Source organism: Rattus norvegicus, chromosome 4, assembly GCF_036323735.1.
Source record: "Rattus norvegicus strain BN/NHsdMcwi chromosome 4, GRCr8, whole genome shotgun sequence".
In the NCBI taxonomy this organism is placed as follows: domain Eukaryota; kingdom Metazoa; phylum Chordata; class Mammalia; order Rodentia; family Muridae; genus Rattus; species Rattus norvegicus.
In genome coordinates this window covers 64,859,112-64,878,299 of record NC_086022.1, presented here as the reverse complement: position 1 = coordinate 64,878,299, position 19,188 = coordinate 64,859,112, and the positions used below count along the sequence as shown (strand labels likewise).

The 19,188-nt window shown below is 40.1% G+C and overlaps 1 protein-coding gene across 4 annotated transcripts in view; it reads right to left on the bottom strand.

Moving 5' to 3' along the window:
* Nup205 (nucleoporin 205) overlaps positions 1 to 19,188 on the bottom strand; it is a 65,946-nt gene that overhangs the window by 9,697 nt on the left and 37,061 nt on the right. For all 4 annotated transcript variants that reach the window (NM_001108620.1, XM_039107776.2, XM_008762797.3 and 1 more), the window contains 13 exons: positions 17,844 to 17,958; positions 14,450 to 14,599; positions 13,890 to 13,961; positions 13,428 to 13,585; positions 12,841 to 12,921; positions 12,111 to 12,302; positions 10,664 to 10,931; positions 10,474 to 10,572; positions 7,849 to 7,997; positions 6,429 to 6,620; positions 5,588 to 5,709; positions 4,366 to 4,504; positions 1,937 to 2,063 (listed from right to left, as the gene is read on the bottom strand). In NM_001108620.1, the coding sequence (NP_001102090.1) occupies positions 1,937 to 2,063; positions 4,366 to 4,504; positions 5,588 to 5,709; positions 6,429 to 6,620; positions 7,849 to 7,997; positions 10,474 to 10,572; positions 10,664 to 10,931; positions 12,111 to 12,302; positions 12,841 to 12,921; positions 13,428 to 13,585; positions 13,890 to 13,961; positions 14,450 to 14,599; positions 17,844 to 17,958 (1,864 nt within the window). The remainder of the gene's footprint in view (positions 1 to 1,936; positions 2,064 to 4,365; positions 4,505 to 5,587; positions 5,710 to 6,428; positions 6,621 to 7,848; positions 7,998 to 10,473; positions 10,573 to 10,663; positions 10,932 to 12,110; positions 12,303 to 12,840; positions 12,922 to 13,427; positions 13,586 to 13,889; positions 13,962 to 14,449; positions 14,600 to 17,843; positions 17,959 to 19,188) is intronic.

Here is a 19,188-nt window from a genome sequence, read left to right as displayed (position 1 = left end):
CACAAGGGCATTTACACACAAACTAAAATCTAGGTAGGTACTTTCAAAGGTTTAAGTTTTTAAGTTTAAGAAAGGGGCTAGAGAAATGGCTTAATAACAGGTTAAGAGCACTGGGTGCTCTTCCAGAGGACCACGGTTCATATCCCAGCACCCACATGGTGGCTTACAATCACCTATAACTCTAGTCCTGGGAAATCTAACCCCTTTGTCTGGCTTCCTTGGGTACCAGGCATGCAAGGGGTGCACAGATATCCACGCAGGCAAAACACCTATATACAGAAGATAAAACCTAAGATGTTTAAGAAAACCTTTTACTTATAACCACAAAAGCTGAGACTTTCTAAAATCAGAAATCAAGTATTTCATAAGTAATGATGACTCAAGACAAATGAACTTTAACCCTTCTATCTCTAACAAAGAAGAGGAGGAAGAGGAAGAGGAGGAGGAGGGAGAGGAGGCAGAAGAGGAGGAGGAGGAGATCCACTAACTTATGCTGTAAGAACTAAGGAGAGAGAGAGAGAGAGAGAGAGAGAGAGAGAGAGAGAGAGAGAGAGAGAGAGAGAAGTCCTAAGCTCCAAGGATAAGCACCATGACTAAGTTCACCTTGTCTCACCTACCCTCAGAAGCAGCATGAAGAAAGAGGATATACTCATAGGACCCTTGCAGACCTAATCCTTAAGAACCATACTGAGGAGGTTAAGGCTTGGGAAAACCTGGGGAAGCCCTTACAACACCTGCACTGCACTTTGGGACATAGAGGAGGAAAGAAGGGTGGAATGTTTTAGTCATTCTATGGGGCCTGGACTAATGTGGAAACCCTGGCAGTCCACAGGCTGAGAAGACCTCCGTCTCCTTGAAAGCAACAAGGGTCCAAGTTCTCTGACAGGAACTGCACCCAACCTTTATCAACTCTCCAGCCAGAGGGCTCACAGAGACATCTGCAAGGAGGGAAAGTGTTGGAGACAGTAGACCAGGGTTGCCTCATGGAAATAGAGGTAGTCTAGATAAGGTAACAGGATCAGAAGTCACACTGCCTGGGACTCCTTAACCATTCTGTGCTTCAGTTCCCTCACCTGTAAATGTGGACACTAACAGTTAGGCCTCTTAATGCTGGGGGAGGGGCAGTGCCTGGCACATGAACACATTATCATTGACACTGCATGTGCTAAGGAGAAGAAAGTCACTAGGCTGTGCTACCATTTAAGATCAGTGGCAGTCAAGACAACCTTAAACATGAGGGAACCCAGTGAACACACATCTTCCCTTAGAGAAGAGACCTGCAGTGACAATTTAAAATGCCAAAAGATAAACCAGAAGAAAACTCGTGAGGGCCAGGGAGGAAGAGCTGAAGACAGCAGGAATATTACAAAATGACTTGCAGCTGGAGTGGGATTACAAAGGACTGTTGTCTCAGGCCTCACATCCGGTGCTGACTTTAGAATTTACACAGTATAAAAATTAAACTGAAGGGAAAAAGGTGGAAAAGTTCATCATTTCCTAAGCAATTTTCTTAATCATGGCATCCTTTTAAGAACTAATATTTCTTTATACTCTTGGGGAATTTCTAGAGTTTTATTTTTTCATCAGTAAGCCTTTAACCTATTAAACTCATGTAAAATTCTTCTGAACCAGCATGTTGAAAGGTGGTGTTCTCATCTATATCACCTCTACATGCTGCTACCCCAATACATACAATGCAGTGTTTGAAACGGTAGTTACCAAATACAGCTGATGAGATTCTTATGTTTGCTAATATCTCCTTGAACTTTAACTCTCTGACTATACAGTTCATATTAATAAAAACTTATTTAAATAAAGGCAGCTGAATGTCACCAGTACCAATTCCACAAGCTAACTGTAAAGTAATAAAACTCTCACTGTATTGGGCCTGTGTCAGTTCATAAAGAATTAATTGCATTCAACACAATCAACTCACCAGGAAGCGCTGCTTTACTTATGATTCCTGTCAGCAGGGCTAATTCCTGCAAAGAGCCAGCACTAACATCCTGGCAGCGCAGAATCGCTTGGATGGTATCAGAATGTGAAACGAGAAACTGCAGCACCTAAACAGCCAAGAGACGGAGGGAGAAGGAGGAACTTGCATTATACATGTATAATTCATCTTTTTAGTAAACAGCTGCATGCAGTGAAGAACAAGAGAGCGGCAGCTTTCTGAACGTGCAGCTCATTCCTCTCAAAGCAGAAGTGGTACCCACGTCAGCACAGAGCTAAACTACTCCAGTCTGCTTATGAGCATAGCAGGGCTGTGCTGAGGTAGGACAGGCACCATGACTGGGAGACTCTGTGAACACACCTATGTTACTTCTTTTACTACTTAAGAAGAATCAAGAGCATTTCACATGAATGGGTATAATGAATCAAGAAGTCCTTCTATGTAAGTCGGACTTGGGTGGCAAAGTTCAATCACATAAAAGTTTTTGTTACAGTCTCTCTCTGGCAGGCTACTAAGGACAAGAGAAATTCTTCCCTCCAAACTTCTGCCTTTGGTATTCTATGGAACCACCAGGGAGGGCTCCTCAGCACTCTCACACAGGAACATCGTGACTAGACTTGCTGCACCATGAGAGCTAAGGCCAAACAAGCATCGCAGACTGCTAGGACACATCACTCGCTTTATTTTTGTAAAGTATTTCATTAGCATATATTAAGTATGCATAATAATGGATCTTACGATGACACTGCACACATATGCTGATTTTGTTTCTCAGTACAGGTCCCCATTTATAGTCTATCATCACTAGCTATGAAACCTTTAATGTCTCTTTTGGTATTGTGCTGGGATCAAACCCACGCTAAAGAAAGCACTCTGCTGCTAAGCCCAAATCTCAACCCAATTCTTTTTTAAAGAAACTTCTTCCTCCAGTGACTCTAGCACAGCCAACAGAAAGCTGGTAATAGCAAACCAATTCATAGTGACAGAGTGCTTGAATAGCATTCCTGAGGCACTAAACTCAATTTCCAGCACTGGTGGGTAGAGGAGGTGTAGGAGTATGTGTACCCAAGAGTAGGGTGGGGAAGACCACTTAATCTAGTAAAAAAGGAAAACAACAAAACCTTGTGTTTAAAGATTCAGCTGTCTCTTAGGCTACTGCAGTGTAATAAATAAGGCACTACTTTAGAAACCACAGCTTTGCAGCTCAATGTCATGTAGGAAAAACAGACAAAATGATCAGAAACCAAAATGTCTCAGGACATAGTCCCTAAGGACCACAATGGAATAAAGTACTACAGACCCATGATGGAGTGAAAACAAATAATCTTCCATGCTTACAGAAAACATTTCTGATAGAATATTTGCTAAATTATCTCATGCTGTTAAAAAAAAATCCCCTACAAATATGGTACAGTCTTTCACACTTTCTTCAAGAAAGGTCTTTAATTGCCACACAGCCATGTCAGGCAGACCTTGATCTCTCCTCCTCCTCTAATGAGCTTCTCTTCTCCTCTCCTCCTCCTCCTCTTCTTCCTCTTCCTCCTCCTCTTCTTCTTCCTCCTCCTCTTTCACCACCACCCTCTACCTCCTAAGTACTTGGATGGCAGGAATGTTCAGCCATGCCTAATTTGGGGGTTTTTGTTTTTATTTTTGAGACAGTTATAATACAGAGACTAAGCTTATCCTGTAGCCTCAGGCTCCCTAGTACTTGGAACTACAAGTATGTGCGCCATTATACTAGGCTTAGAGTTTGTATTCTCTATGGGCCTTATGTTGGTTTGAATGAGAATGGTCCCCATAAGCTTGTATACTTGAATACTTAGTCCCCAGTTGGTGGAACTGTTTGGAAAGGATTAAGAGATGTGGCCTTATTAGAGGTGTGTAACTGGGGCTGGGCTTTGAAAATACTCATACCATTTCCAGTGTGCTTTCTCTCTGCCTCCTACAAGATGTGAGCTCTCATCATGAACTCTTTAACTCCCTGAAAATATAAGCCCAATTAAATGTTTGTTTTTTAAGTTGCCCTGACCTTGGTCATGGTGTGTGTCATAGCAGTAGAAAAGTAACTAAGACAGGCCTACTATAACCTCTCTAAATCCCTGGCTAAAATGCATTAAATGTCAGCTTATTCCTATAAGAGTCAGAGTAACTGCTAGCATTTCTACAGGAACAAATTTCAATCCCTTGCTTTCCATTTCAGGATTCTATTATGTAGCTACAATGTTCCACTCACACAGAAGTACAAAGCTGGTCGGGGTTGTCCATCGTGAAGTGCGTGGGCTGTGCTCTATGCTCAGCTTTGCGCTAACAGCAGGCAGCCATGACTTCACTTGAGTTTTCTATCTACAGGGCCTCTGCATCTGTAAATGCGGGTCTGCATTAGTGACTTCTGTACAAAGCACTCCTCTTACCTGCCCTGCTGCCTGCAAGTGCTGGGACATACTGGATGTGAGGATGACCTGGCATAGCTGGAGGGCTGGAAGGAGAATCTGCCGGTATCGGTCCACAGGCGTTGGGATGAATATTGGTGGGTCTCTCATGCCAAACATGCTTGATTTCATTTCAAATAACCGAGAGAAAAGCAACACTGCACTTAAATATGGTCTAAGCAATTCATTACCACTCTAAACTGTAAACACTTATATTTTCATTTTTAGACAAAAGAAAATGGATGTTTTTTGAGAGGAACAGAAGCAGAAGGAAGTAAGAAGCTCTGTACAGACCAACAATTCTACACCAGGATCTCAAAAAAATTTGGCTTGACTCTCTTTACATACAGAGAAAACAGTAACTTTCCTGTCTAAAACTTAAAACCAAACAATCCTTTCTCCTCTCATGAGGAAACACGGTTCTGTGTTAAGCCTAAAAAGCTCAGATATCATTTTGGCAATGGAGTTTAAACAATAACTAAGCCCACCTTAAATATTTTTATTGCTAGGAATATACACAGCCTACCTAACAATGCCATCCTGTAGACGGACAGGAAAAATAGCAAGTGCCAATAGGAAGGCTCTACTGGTAAACTGATTTCTTGCCGGCCGTGCAAACCTTACAACCCAGTCTCTGGATTCCACACTGGAAGGAAGGAAGCAACTCCCAAAAGTTGTTGTCTGACCTACGTACACACTGCAGTGCCTGCAAGCTGCACACACTCCGAAAAATAAAATTAAAAAACAAAACGAAACTAAATGTTCCATATCCAAACTGAATTGACATATCCTGAAAAATTTAAAGCTTGACCCAGGCTAGCCTTGAACTCACATCCTTCTGCCTCAGCCTCCCAACTGCTGGGCTTTCAAGTAGGTGTGCACTACACACCAGCCAACAAGGTTTAACTGTACTATTATATTTTAAAAGACCCCTAATTAAAACGAGCTTCTATGGAACTCATATACAATAGTAAGACTGTCAAGGCAACACTAACAGAATCCTCACCCTTTCCTCATACTGGGCTACTCTTCTAAAACGGAATTAGGCCCCACCCCACTAGGAAACTTCCACTGATTGGTAATGACAGAGGCAGGCAAGACAGCCATACAGCCCATCCACTAGGAAAATAATCTTTGGGATTTTCATTATCCTTAACAATTCTTTGCTAAGAGCTTAAGCAAACTGGTTCATATGGACACTTACCTATGAGAGTCCACTTCTGGGCGCATATCATAGACTTGGCACTGTGCCAGCCTCACAATCACCCCTGATCTTAGGAGTTCTAATGAACCTTGCTGTAGCTTAGCCACTCTTGTGAGAAATGCCTACAAAGTTACAAAAGGGAAAATATCAGTGCTGAAACCATGTCCTAGCCCTCATAAGGAAACAAGACACTCTCAGTTCATTCCTTATTAATCACTGTGAGAGGAAATCCTGAGCTAGCTACAAGGACACACAGTACCTCTTTTCTCATAAGATTTTTATGAGAACTCTGGGGGGTGGGGTGCAAAGTGCCTGAAAATTGTACATTATTATGACTGAATTATTCAACTCAAATATAGTTTCTGTCAGCAGGTCAGGCGGGTTTGCTGGGCTCATTTCTAGTGTGTCTATCACACTGCGTGTATACTAGGTATTTAGTAGATATGCGTGAAGAGTCTAAGACGTCCACTAGTGTGACATTATGCAAGAAATGTAACATGGAGAGACTGCAGACCTGGAGGGAAGGAATGACAAAGTAAACAGTGTTTAGGCACTGTTCCCTTCCCATGAACCCTGGCTGCCATGCGACCTCAGCAGCAGCCGCAGTGAGCAAGCAGGCAGCAGGACCCTACCCTCTAACCTGGGATCGTCACAGGCCACCTTCACACTGAAAGACGCATTGCTAGCACAAAGTAAAGCTTAACTTAAGGGCAGCTTACATAACAGAGATACTCAGGGTGCACCAGTGGCCTAGCAGTCGCACAGCTGCCTTCCAGTGAACATCTGCAGCCCCAGAAGAAGACCTGCTGACCTATGAAGTCCAGCATCCATACAACCTTACCATCTTGGACTCATAGGTATAAAGGGCTTTTAAGAGAGGAGGCTGTGGAGTCAGCAAGCTCTGTAGAGTGCGATCATCTTCCAGCAAGCTGTCTACAAGGACCTTCAAATAGCCACTGTTAGAAAGGTACAAGAGCCACTGCTGCTGCTTGTCCACAGAGACAATCCGATCAAGGAGAGCCAGGGCCAGCATCTACAGAAGAAAAGAATCGGAGTTAAAGCCTTAACATGTGGATGGCTACCAAAACCACCAATAGCCACAGCCTTTACTTGGGGCACTTACAACTTCTTCTTACAAGAATGTATATAATACAATTTCACTGTTTTGGGGGGAGGTTGGAAATTGTATATACCTAGAATCTCAATTTCTTGACATAAAGAAAATCTTCAGTGTCAAGTTTTAATTCTGAAGCAAAACCTACATTTAAAATAATAGCATTTATATTTTATGCAAACCCAGACACCACTTGTTAGAGAGAAAGGAAAATTAATTTTTTGAGAATATACGTGTGGATGCCTGTATGAGGTTATTTATATGCACCATGAAGGTCAGGAAAGGCTGCGGTCCCTGGAAATGGTGTCACAGATGCTGCGAGCTGCCCACTGTCTATGCTGAAAGCTGAACCTAGGTTCATGCCAAGAACAGTAAGCACTCTAAACTGCCGAGCCAACTCTACAGTTACCATGTGTCCCTTCAACTATTACTTCTAGAGAAGTCTTGGAAAAGTATTAAAAATATATATTATATATAATCTAATAGCCATAGTTAAAGCCTTTTTGATCTATATTCTCCCAGTGTTTTGTTCTATGTTTTGTTCTAAGTACTTTAAAAACTTAAGCACAGTTGTTGGAGGGTAGACTGGGAGGAGGATAACAACTGGACTGTAAAAAGAGATTAAATAATGATGATGATGATGACGACGACAATGATGATGACGACGACTTAAGCATAATGAAGAGATTGCTTTCCGGTTTGCATTTATCTTATTTCTTATTTTCCCCTTGGCTGTGACATAATAGAGTGTGAGTACTACAGGGCATACCATGGGGATCTTCCGCCTCACTGTGTGAGCCACAATGCCGTACTGAGGGGAAAGTGCAAATCCCCTCCATACAATACCAAACAGAACACTTCCAGCAGAAGAGGAACTGACCACAGATCTACCAGGCAGGATTCCTATTGTTTCTACCCATGTTGTCCTTCCTACAAACCTCAAACTTAGCAAAGGTAATTTTAAGGAGAAATTCTGAGTTTAAGTGCCACACAAACAAAACACAGAGAAACAAAACAGAAGCTACAAATCATAGCACATGAGCACACTCAGTATAATACATAACAACATACATTTTAAAAGCTGACTCAGTATATACTTTCGTAAATACACAATATTCAGTAGCAGTTCTACACAATGATATTTTACCCTTCCAATCTCATGACCGTCGCAAGCATCTCGACAGACCACCTCCATGAGCGCAGCGCCGTAACTCTCAATGATAGCCATGTTTTCTCGCTGTAATTTACTAAACACATCTTCAGGGGCAGTCAGCCTTTCCCACATAGTTTTCTTAGCTACAGGGATTAAAACAGAAAAGTCCAGTAAAAACCCATTTAGCAACTAATAATATCTCATATCCAACGACAGAGATCTATTACACAAAAGACCCGATCAATGAGTCCAGACATGAACTTTAGGAGCATGTGTCACACATGTACACTAATAACACAATTTCAAAAGTGAAAATTAATCAGGTACTCCAAGAGAAATGATTACTTGTATTTGTCCTGCTTATCAATTTTTCTTATATTTTATTGCCATCTTTGAAACTTTGGCTAAGAAGGAAAAGTTATAATACAGATAGAAATCTCCCTCAAAAAACAAAACAAAGTTTTAATCTTTAGGGTTTTATAATTGAGATATTTATTAAAATTAAAAACTATCACTTATAAGGGTAATTTAAATATATAAATAATAGTGAACATAACGTTTCATTAAGAGTCATTCAAACTACAAAATTTCCATAGTCAAATAAAACAAGTTTTTAATTCAAAGCAATTTCATGACTTTCCTCTCTAACACTTGTAGTAATTTCTGAACTATCATGGGAGGGAGGCTCATCATTTTGGGGTTTTTTTTTGGTTTTTGTTTGTTTGTGTTTGCTTTTTCATGGCAGGGTTTCTGTGTATGACAGCCTGAATGTCCTGGAATTCACTTTGTAGACAAGTCCAGTCTCCAACTCAGAGAGATCTGCCTGCCTCAGTCTCCAGTCTCCAGAGTGCCCAGCACTAAAGTACTGCTGTGAACCAGGCGTGCCACACACACTTATGATCACACAGCACCAAGTCCTAAGTTTGCCTGGGGTAGACAGACATCCAATCTGCATAGAAATAAGCTGTCATCTTGATGACTATTCCAAGTATGTTGTAAGGGGGGGGGGGGGAAGCTTGATTACTCCAAAGGCTTCTTTAAACTATTTATTTTTCTTGACTTAAAAATATCTGCACACAGGGGCTGTACATGTACAGATGGCTCAGTGCTTAAGAGCACCGGCTGCTCTTGCAGAGCCCCTGGGTTGATTCCTAGCATCTGCATGGCAGCTCACGACAATCTGTAACTCCAGTTCCAAGGGATCTGATGCTTTCTCCTGACCTGAGACATACTGTGCACAGACATGCATAAACCCCAGACACATAAAGAAAGTATATAAATGTACACATCGAGGACCCCTGTTCATCTACTGTTGGCTGCTGTTATCTTCCAAAGCACATGGCCACCACAGGATGATATGAGAGAAACCACACTCAAAACAAACATTCATAAAAAACAGTACAGTGAAAGCCTATCATTAGACGAGGCCACTGACAAGTTCTCAACATAGTTTAGTTGGAATTACTAAAAATAAGAGCAAAATAGTTGTAATTGAAATAAAATTAACAATAAAAAATTTCATTATAAAGGTAATTTAAACATATGGTTTGGCTAAGAAGGTTCAGATACAATTTAGACAAAAATCTCCCTTAAAATAGAAAATTAGCAAGTTCCACAAGTCTTCCAAATGCTCCATAAATATACCCAATAAAAGCAGTAATTTTGTTTGAAGGTAATTTAATGTTTAGTCCTGCAGAGTAGCATTTCAAACATGTGCCAATCTGCTCAGCTCAGCATTTTAAACATCTTCCTTTTTGATTTATATTTGTTTACGCACATGTATGAGCAGGCAACCATGAGAAACTTGGATCCCCCAGACATGGAATTATGGGTTTGTTACAAGTGAGTGCTGGACTCTGAATTCCCATCCTCTGTAAGAGCAGCAAGTGTTCTTAACCGCTGAGCCATGTCTCTAGCTGTGCCTTCCTTTAAATGAAGAAGTTCTACCTTGAATTTATCTTTTCATTAACAACCTTCACATTAATATAAAAAATATATATACTACAGATGAGCATTTATACTGGTAAAACCATTTTAGATGGCCATTCTAAAAAAAATTATTAAAGTAAAACTGCATACTGCTTCACATGAGAATTCTACCACAAATCTTCTTAACAAGTATGAGGATTTTTGAAGCACTATTTGTGATAGTGAAGTATTAGAATCTTTAAGCCTATAAATAAAAAAATTGCTTAAGCATCAGAGTCTTGCTATAGAACAACAGCCGTTTTCTAAGACCCCAGTAGCTAGGTACTGTACAGTGTCCAACCCTACAAACAGTACAGTGCAGTTCAACTCTAAAACTAGAGAATCACTGAAGTGTTATTTTCTTACCGTGTTTATGTACTAGTCTCATAACTCTTAAAAACTAAACATGTGTCCTCCACTTTACAGCAATCTAATAGCTATGTCAAAACGTACTAATTGTAGATGTGCTGAGTCAAAAGATGGAGGAGTGACTTAGATTTTTGAAGTTACCATCTTTAAAAAAAGAATAAAGGGGTTGGGGGTTTAGCTCAGTGGTAGAGCGCTTGCCTAGCAAGCACAAGGCCCTGGGTTCGGTCCCCAGCTCCGAAAAAAAAAAAAAAAAAAAAAGAATAAAAATCAGTCTGACTTTACCAGCTTCTAATGTGTCCGGCTCATCTGGTCTCTGGGCAATCTGTAAGTAATAAAGCAGCGAGCCATACAGGTGAGTCCTTACACGCTGGAAGCCACCACCTAGAGACAGAGACATGCATGCCATCAAGTGAAGACTTTTCACTCAAAGCCAGAACAAAGTCGTAATGCTTAGAAAATGTAGATGGAAAACCTGTCTTCAAAATGAAGTCCAACAGTTTCTTCAGTATGATATGAAGTGAAGAATCTCCAATAGAAGCAAAGCCCACCGGCTGGCTCTCTGCTGCAGGAGCTGAGGTGAAAGAACTATCAAGCATGAAAGCATAATGGGCCTCTGCAGGTCCTGAGACCAATGGCTGCTTCTGTTCCGTGCGCACAGCCTGGCTTAGGTGAGCAGTCAGGGTGAACACAGCACCGGCAACCACTGGCATTAGCTCCTGTGCGGCTTCATCATCCAGCACCTTAAAGTACAAAGGGGGACAGTGAGACCAGCTTCCACCAGAACTCAGTAAGTCTCATACACATACAGCTTTACAACTACCTTAAGAATATGAGAACTAGGGAGGGGTGCAGGGGCGGGGGGAGCAGTGGTGGCACATGTCTTTGATCCCATCACTTGGGAGGCAGAGGCAGGAGGATGTCTTTGAGTTGGAGGTCAGAATGAGTTCCAGGACAGTCAGGGATACACACAAAGAAACCCTATGTGGAACCCTATCCTATCCCCCCAAATCGAAGAACTAAGCTGGGTGGTGGTGGTGCACATCTTTATTTTAGCTCTTGGGAGACAAGCAGATCACTGTGAGTTCAAGACATATCTGATCTATAGATCAAATTCCAAGACAGTCAAAGCTATACCATGAAACCCTGTCCCAAAACAAACAAAACAAAGCAAATGTAAGAACTATTCAAAGAGAAAAATGGTAAACAGGTGTTAATTCTTATCAGAATTCCATGCAGTTTTTGCTTTGAAATATACATTCATGGTATTTCATGAAAGCTTAATTTTTTTGTACTACCAGAATCATATTCAGTAGTTCTAGGTAAGATCTGCCTACGTGTATGTAGGTTTGAATAAACTTGGTTCATGGGGAAATGGCATATCAGGAGGTGTGGCTTTGTTGGAGGAAGTGGACTTTGAGGTCCTATGCTTGGGCTCTGTCCTGTATGTAAGAGCTCCTCCTCCTAGCTGCCCATGAGTCAGTCTCCTTCTGGATGCCTTTGGATCAAGATGTAGAACTCTCAGCTCCTCCAGCACTGTGCCTGCCTGGAATCTGCCATGCTTCCCTCCATAATGGACTGAACTTCCGAACCTATAAGCTAGCCCCTATTAAATGTTGTCCTTATAAGAGTTGCCTTGGTCATGGTGTCTCTTCACAGCACTGGAAACCCTAACAAAGACAGTCTATTTTTACAAAGCTTTCTGGATGATTCTGAAACATTCCAGCTCATAGCTCCTCCTGTACATAATAAATCTTTCTCAAGGAAAGTTTTCATATCAGTATTGTAAACTCTATTTTCCTTCTACTCTTAAATGGAAAAAACAATTAGGGTAGCGTATTGCTTAAAGGCAAATGTATATACCTATACCATGCACTCATACATAAGTCTCTAGCAATAAAGTAACACAGGAAGTAAATCACCTTATCATGCACATCTTGTAAAATGTCACGAATAATCAGCTGCCGATCTTCTGCCTGAATGAGCTCCTGAGGACAAGCTGTCAGGATAATTTCTACCAGCTGCCTCCAGGATTCCAGTGCATGCCGCTTTGCATGAAGACACTGCAGCAACTTGTTTCTTCCTACGACATACTGAAGAATAGTGCTGATTTCCTAAAGCCATAAATATTGAAACGGGTTAAAATTCAGGGAAATAATACATTTTAAACAATTTCCTGTTGTTAATACTTCTAGTTATTCAGAAACCACTTAAATTATGTTTATTAATTGTATAACTTTAAAAAATTGAAATATTAAAAAATATAAAACCACAAAACATTCCATGAAAGTTTTAGTGTGTGTGTGTGTGTGTGTGTGTGTGTGTGTGTGTGTGTGTGTGTGTGTGTAGTTCCGTCACTCACATGTGTGAATGCCCTTACATGGATGTATGCCCCAGGAATGCATAGGGACCAACAAACAGCTTCTGTGAGTCACTTCCTTTCTCCCACTCTGTGGGTTCTGAAGATCAAACTCAAGCCATCCAGCTTGGCAGCAAGTGCCTTTACTTACTGAGTCATTTCACCAGCCCTCTCTGAAAGCTTAATGTTTAAGCCACGTACTAATTACATACGCATTTACAGCTTTTTAAGCAAACAAATTAAGTAGTACAGCACACAAACAGCTGAAGGTGTCAAGCTAACACAGAGCTTACCTCCATCAGCAGCGGCCTCTGGCCTATTGCTGCCATACCCTGAAGAGCATTGACTTCAGCTACGAGAACCCTATGAAGAAGCTAAATAATTAGTGAAAAAGAGAAAAACAGTATCAGATGGTGGGTGAATGACACATAGCAATTACCATAGCCCACCCTAACTGGAAAAGGTCCAGGTATCTCTGCACACAATGTATCATTAACTGCATAGTCCAATTTGCACACAAAAACATTAGCCATCCGGCTCCTTTCAGAAAGTAGTACCTCAGAGCTGGGGCAGTATTTTAGTGCTGGGGGCCTCAATACCCTCCTCATTCTGCTGAGGCTGCTATCATTCATTTGGTAGAGAACTAAGCACTGAAAACTACTCTGTAGTCCTAGCTATGGGAAACCCCTAGAGAAAGACTGATGGCAAAGCTTGCAAGGAAGCGCATTTATTCAGTTTGACTTCTCACTGTAGACACAACAGCCCAGAAACTAACAGCAGAAACCAGCAACATGTTACTATATACACATATGTACGGTTAATTTTTCTGACAGCTCGGTGTCTGAACCAGTTACTGCAGGCTCTGGGGAGCAGCCCTCACCTTGACATTGCAGACCGTCTGCCCCTGTAAATTCTTGTGCTCACAATTGGCAATGACTTGCTCAATCTGGGCACGGTCAAAAAAATCCAGCTGCAAAGGCTCAGGAATCTCCTGACTGAAGTCAATCGAATCAAGAATACTTAGAATTTTTCGACGCACTAGAAACAAGAAGTAAATAAACTGTACTTGAGGCACTGAAGAGAAGAACAAACCAGACTTAGCTCATTCGCATGCTATGCTCTGAAACCAACAACCCTGCTGAAATCCCAATCTCACTTGTTTCTGACACGGCCACTCACTAAGATAACTTCTCCTCTGCTCTGTAACCCTTCGCAATTGACAACAAACAATCCTTTACATATCTCGTCTATGTAGGTCCAAACCTAGAGACACCAGTAAATTATCCTGCAGTTTTAAGCTGCATAATATGTCTATAATGTACTACAATTCCAAGGGCCTCACCTTTTGTGGCAGTGTCAAAATGAAGGAACCCAGAGACAGATCTATTTTCATCTTCCATTCCTCCTTCACCATCTGTTGGAGCACCAATAGCAATAGATCAGAAAAGGAAAAGTACACTTTAAAATTACATTTACTTGAAGATGGCAAACATAATATATTTTATTTCTGTGTCAAAGAGCTTTTTGTAAATGGATAAAGATGCAAAATTACAAGGACTTACTAGCAATGTTCATCTACCTTTTCCCATCACAATTTTACCCACTCAAAACTCTACAGAGAATAATCAGAATTTCACAACTAGCAAGACCCCATCATATTAAGGAGATGATTAAAAAGAAGCTTAGGTTTAATTTGCATGTGTAATATCCAGTGAAATAGCTTGGGTCATGATGATTCAGTATAACAAATTTCACTATTTTGTATTGCAAATTCGTTAAAAGGAAAATAAAGTGACATCAAAGAACAATTTTAATTGCTTTCCAGATAATATACTAGAGCTGGGAAGAAGCAGTGTCATCTAAAGTCACAGCTACGCTAAGACGAGCCTCCTCAGTGCTCACCAGAGTACGGCTTCACCGGCAGGTCATCCAGTAAGAGATGCAGAAGCCTCTGTGTGTGTGAGCGCTGGCGATTCAGAGACGTCACTCTTAGCTCTATTGAGGCAGTCTTCATAAGCCATGACATTTGATTCAGCATAGAGATTTCATACTCTAGAATTTAAACAAATAAATTTCATCTCCCATAGTTCTAACACAAGATCAGAAAATTCCATAAATTTCAGATACTTCCTCATGAAACAAAGTCAGTAATTGCTGAATCAGTATCATAACCAGAACATAAAATATGAAAGAAAAAGAGGATACAAAAAAGAAGTTATTTTATGTGTATGGAAAATTGAGAGAACAATAAAATTTTCATTTATGCCAGATGGGGTACATGCCTTTAAACCCAAGCACTCAGGAGACAAAGGATCTCTGTGAATTCCAGGCTAGCCTGATATACACAAGTTCCAGGCTGGCCAGGAATACATAGTGAGACATTGTCTCCAAAAAAAATAAAAAGAAAAGAAAAAGAAAGTTCATTACCAGAGTAATTTCTCAAGTCTGCCGCAATTTAACATCAGTGTCACTTAGTATTTTGTTTTGAAAAGTAATTCAAATATATAACAATTCATTAAAAAAAAACAATTTTTACTCCAAAAAATACATACTTAAACCCATATTACATAATTTTATGATATGTGATAAGACAGCTGGTAGAGCGCTTGCCTTGACATATAATTAAGGCTATGAATCACATACTTAAAACAAGTTTAAGGGGATTGAGAGATGGCTCCATAGTTAAGGGAACGTCCCACTCTTGCAGCAGATCCTGGTTTGGTTCCCGGGACCACACGACAGCTCACAACTGCCCTACAATGAAATTTCATGGGCTCTGCCGTTCTCTTCCCAGGCTTCTGCAGGCACGTGGTGCATGTAAATACAGGTATACACATATATACAAAATTTAAAAATAAATCTTTCAAAAGAAGGTTTTCAAATTCAGTTTTATTTTTGTCTTAAGATAATCTTGCAATGTAACCAAGGCAAGTCTCAAACATAGCCCCCTACCTTAGCCTCCCAACTGCTCATCATAATTACAGGCATGTATGACCATTCCTGGCTCAGTATTATTTTTGTTTGGTGGGTTCTATGCTTTCAAGTCCTAAATGACGACAACATAAACACAATTGACTAAATAATAACACTAGCAATCTAAATCTGCACTGGTTGGTCTTTTTGCCAACTTGCCATAGGCTAGAGTTAGCTCAGTTGAGAGAATGCCTGTATCGCTGTAGGCAAGCCTGTGAGGTATTTTCTTAATTAGAAATTGATGTTAGAGGGCACAGCCTACTGTGGGCGATCCGGCCCCTGGTCCTGGATAGTGTTAAGGAAGCAGACTGAGCAAGCCATAGAGTCCAAGTCCCTAAGCAGCACTCCTTTGTGCTTCTGCTTTGGCTCCTGCTTCCAAATTCCTACCTTGAGTTTCTACACTGACTTCTCTCAGTAGCGGAGTGTAACCTGAGACTAATTAGATAAAATAAACCCTTTCCTCCCCAACATGCTTTTAGTAATGGATATTTATCACAGCAACAGAAACACAGGCCAAGCTAAGTCAATTTTATAACACATAAGTCAGACTGTGACTATTCTTTTGGACTATCTATGTGTACAAATTTAAAGTTTCTATAATGTTCTTAAGTAAACAAAATCTCCTAACTAAAAATGATAAAATTATGAAAATAAAGAAAACTGTTTTGTCAATTAGGTAATTCCAAGGACATTACACTTTCCCACAACCTAATTACTAGGAACAGCAATGTACCAACAGTTCATATGGACCTCCATCTCAGAACCTGATGGCATAAGGCAAGGTTCAGAACTACACTGCAGTGCCTACGCCGTGGTGCTGGCTATAGGTCCAGCTACTCAGGAGGTTAAGGTGGTAGAGAATAGTCTGAGCTCACAAATTCAAGACACCCTCGGTTTTATAACATAAACCCCAAAAGCCATCAAAGGTAAGCTAAGATTGAGCCCTGGACCCACGGTAAAAGGAGAGAACCAACTCCTGAAAGTTGTCCTTCAACCTCTACAGGAATGTTGTTGCACAGAATGTAATAAAAAATAAAAAGTTCTACTATATGTGTAAGAGATTAACACAAACAACTGTAGAAAAATGTTTGTAAATAGTTAATAGAAAGACAGACAGAAAGAAATGAGAGAGAGAGAAAAGAGCCAGACATAGTGTGTAGCTTCAGAGTGAGTCCAGGACAGCCAGGACTGCACAGAGACCCTGGCTCAACAAAACAAACAAACAAACAGAATTCTTCTGGCTTTAGCATACACCAGGCACACATACAGGAAAAGCAAAAAATTTTAAATACATTTTTTTAATCTAAAGAAAAATACAGAACCTTGATAAAATTTAAATTAGCTTAGAACAGTTCTTAGTCATGTCAATAAACTAGATTTATAATTTCGTCTAAAATTCCTTTTCAAAGTTTTACTTCAAGGCAGTTTAGTTTCAAATGCATGTAAGACACAAATATAAATGTGAAATTTCTCTAAGTAATTTTCATTCACAAGCAAGTGAGATGTCTCAGCAGAAAAAAAAAATCACTTACAACAAAAGCCTGATGAGTCAAGTTCAAGCCCAAGAACTCATGGAGAAGTGGGAAGAGAAGCTGCTCTGACCATCACATGTGCAATGTGGCATGTGCACAGCCTCACACATATCACACACGCACATGCACATGCATACACACACTCTAATTTCAGTGGTTTTCTTATCCCTTTAACATAACCTTTAAGTTTTGTTAGAAAAGGACCAATTCCCTCAAACGGACTATTGTCATGTAATTTTACACTAGAAAGTGAAAACAGTAAGCTTCTCACGCAGAAACTACAAAAGCATCCAAAGTAACAGCAGAAAAGTACCAAAGGCCATGAGAATCCACCATACCTAGCCAAGTAACGCCAGTGTATACACTGGTTACACAATTTGTCCAATTCCAATCTGCAAACACAAAACCAACATGTTCCAAGATAAAATGCCCACATAATGCTACTAGTGTGGCATGTCACATGACAGGTCGCATACAGAATGAAGGCATACTAAAATTATGGGATAAAATTAACTTCAGTCTATTCCTATAAGGTTTACATATACAAATGAACTTCATGTTTAGAAATGAGTACAGTCCCTAGGATACCTCATATGTAAGAAATACTCCCAAATCAAAAGGGATTGAAGGGGGCATAGTGGTATAAGCCTGTAATCCCAGCCAAGGCAAAGTACTTCAAATTCTAAGCACAGATTCAGAGAAGACACTATCAATCAACCAATCAATCAAATATTCAAATTCTGAAAAAAAGAGTTCCCAACCGGTAGTAATAAAGCAATACAATGTCCTACCTTTGTTCGAGAAAGGTAGATGTTGCAACTGAGAAAATAAGAAATCCTGGCTGGTTCTCAAGTACCTCATAGTAGGACCAGATGTATCTGAGCATGCACATAACTGATATATCACCTAATGAAATAAAAGAGAATCCGTTATTTCTGGACTGATTAAGATAAAAAAATATGAACGTAAAAAAATTATGATGCATCAACAACCTAAATAATCACAAGTATAAAATAAGCCTAGAGTACTTAAAGACTTATTTATTTATGTATGTGAGTGCTCTATCTGTATTATGTACACTTGCATGTCAGACAAGAGCATCAGATCCTATTACAGATGGTTGTGAGCCACCATCTGGGCTGGGAATTGAACTCAGGATCTCTGGAGGAGCAGCCAGTGCTCTTAATGGCTGAGCCACCTCTCTAGCCTCATAAACTTAGATTTCTAAATCCAGGTCCTTGGTGTACCAGTTTAAGAAAACACAGTGAAACACAGCTCAGACTATTGACATGCCAGACATGCCTATAACCCCAGAACTAGGGCGCTGAGGCAGGATAATGATGAATTCAAGGCCAGCCTAGGTTACACAGCAAGACTCTCATTCAAAATAAAAATGAGTCACATATGACAGGCCCAATTCGTGACCTTATTCTAAACATATTTATTAATGCACATACAAAGTTAATTAAGCTTTAGTATTTCAATTAGCAGTAGTATTGCCTGGTAGTCACTTCTGAAAAAGAGAAAAAAAAAATCACAATTATTTTATCTCAACTTCAAAAAAATAGTAAAACTTAATGAACTATAACAATCACTATTAAACACTATAAAAATGTCTAAACTTCACCATGTAACAAATACAAGCTCTAAATACAACTTTAGGGGGGAGGGGGATATTTATATCAATCCAAGAAAAATTGAGTAGATCTACCAAACAAATATCTCCATTATGTACATAATTTTCATAAATAAGTAAATAGACAAAATGTTACAAAAATGAAAATTACTCATAATAAACCAAAAGGACATGTATTTTCAATAGTTAAGCCTGCTGTAAGTTTGAGGCCAGCCACGGCTTCACAGAGAAATGCTGTCTCCAAGAACAACAACAACAACAACAACAACAAAAAGACCCAGGAGCTAGAGAGATGGGTCAGTGTTAAGGGCACTGTCGCTCTTCCAGAGGTCCTGAGTTCAAATCACAGCAACCACATGGTGGCTCACAACCATCTGTAATGGGATCTGATGCCCCCTTCTGGTGTGTCTGAAGACAGCTACAGTGTACTTATAGATAATAAATCTTTAAAAAAAAAAAAAAAGACCAGTAGATGGAGTGATGGATTGATGGATGAATCA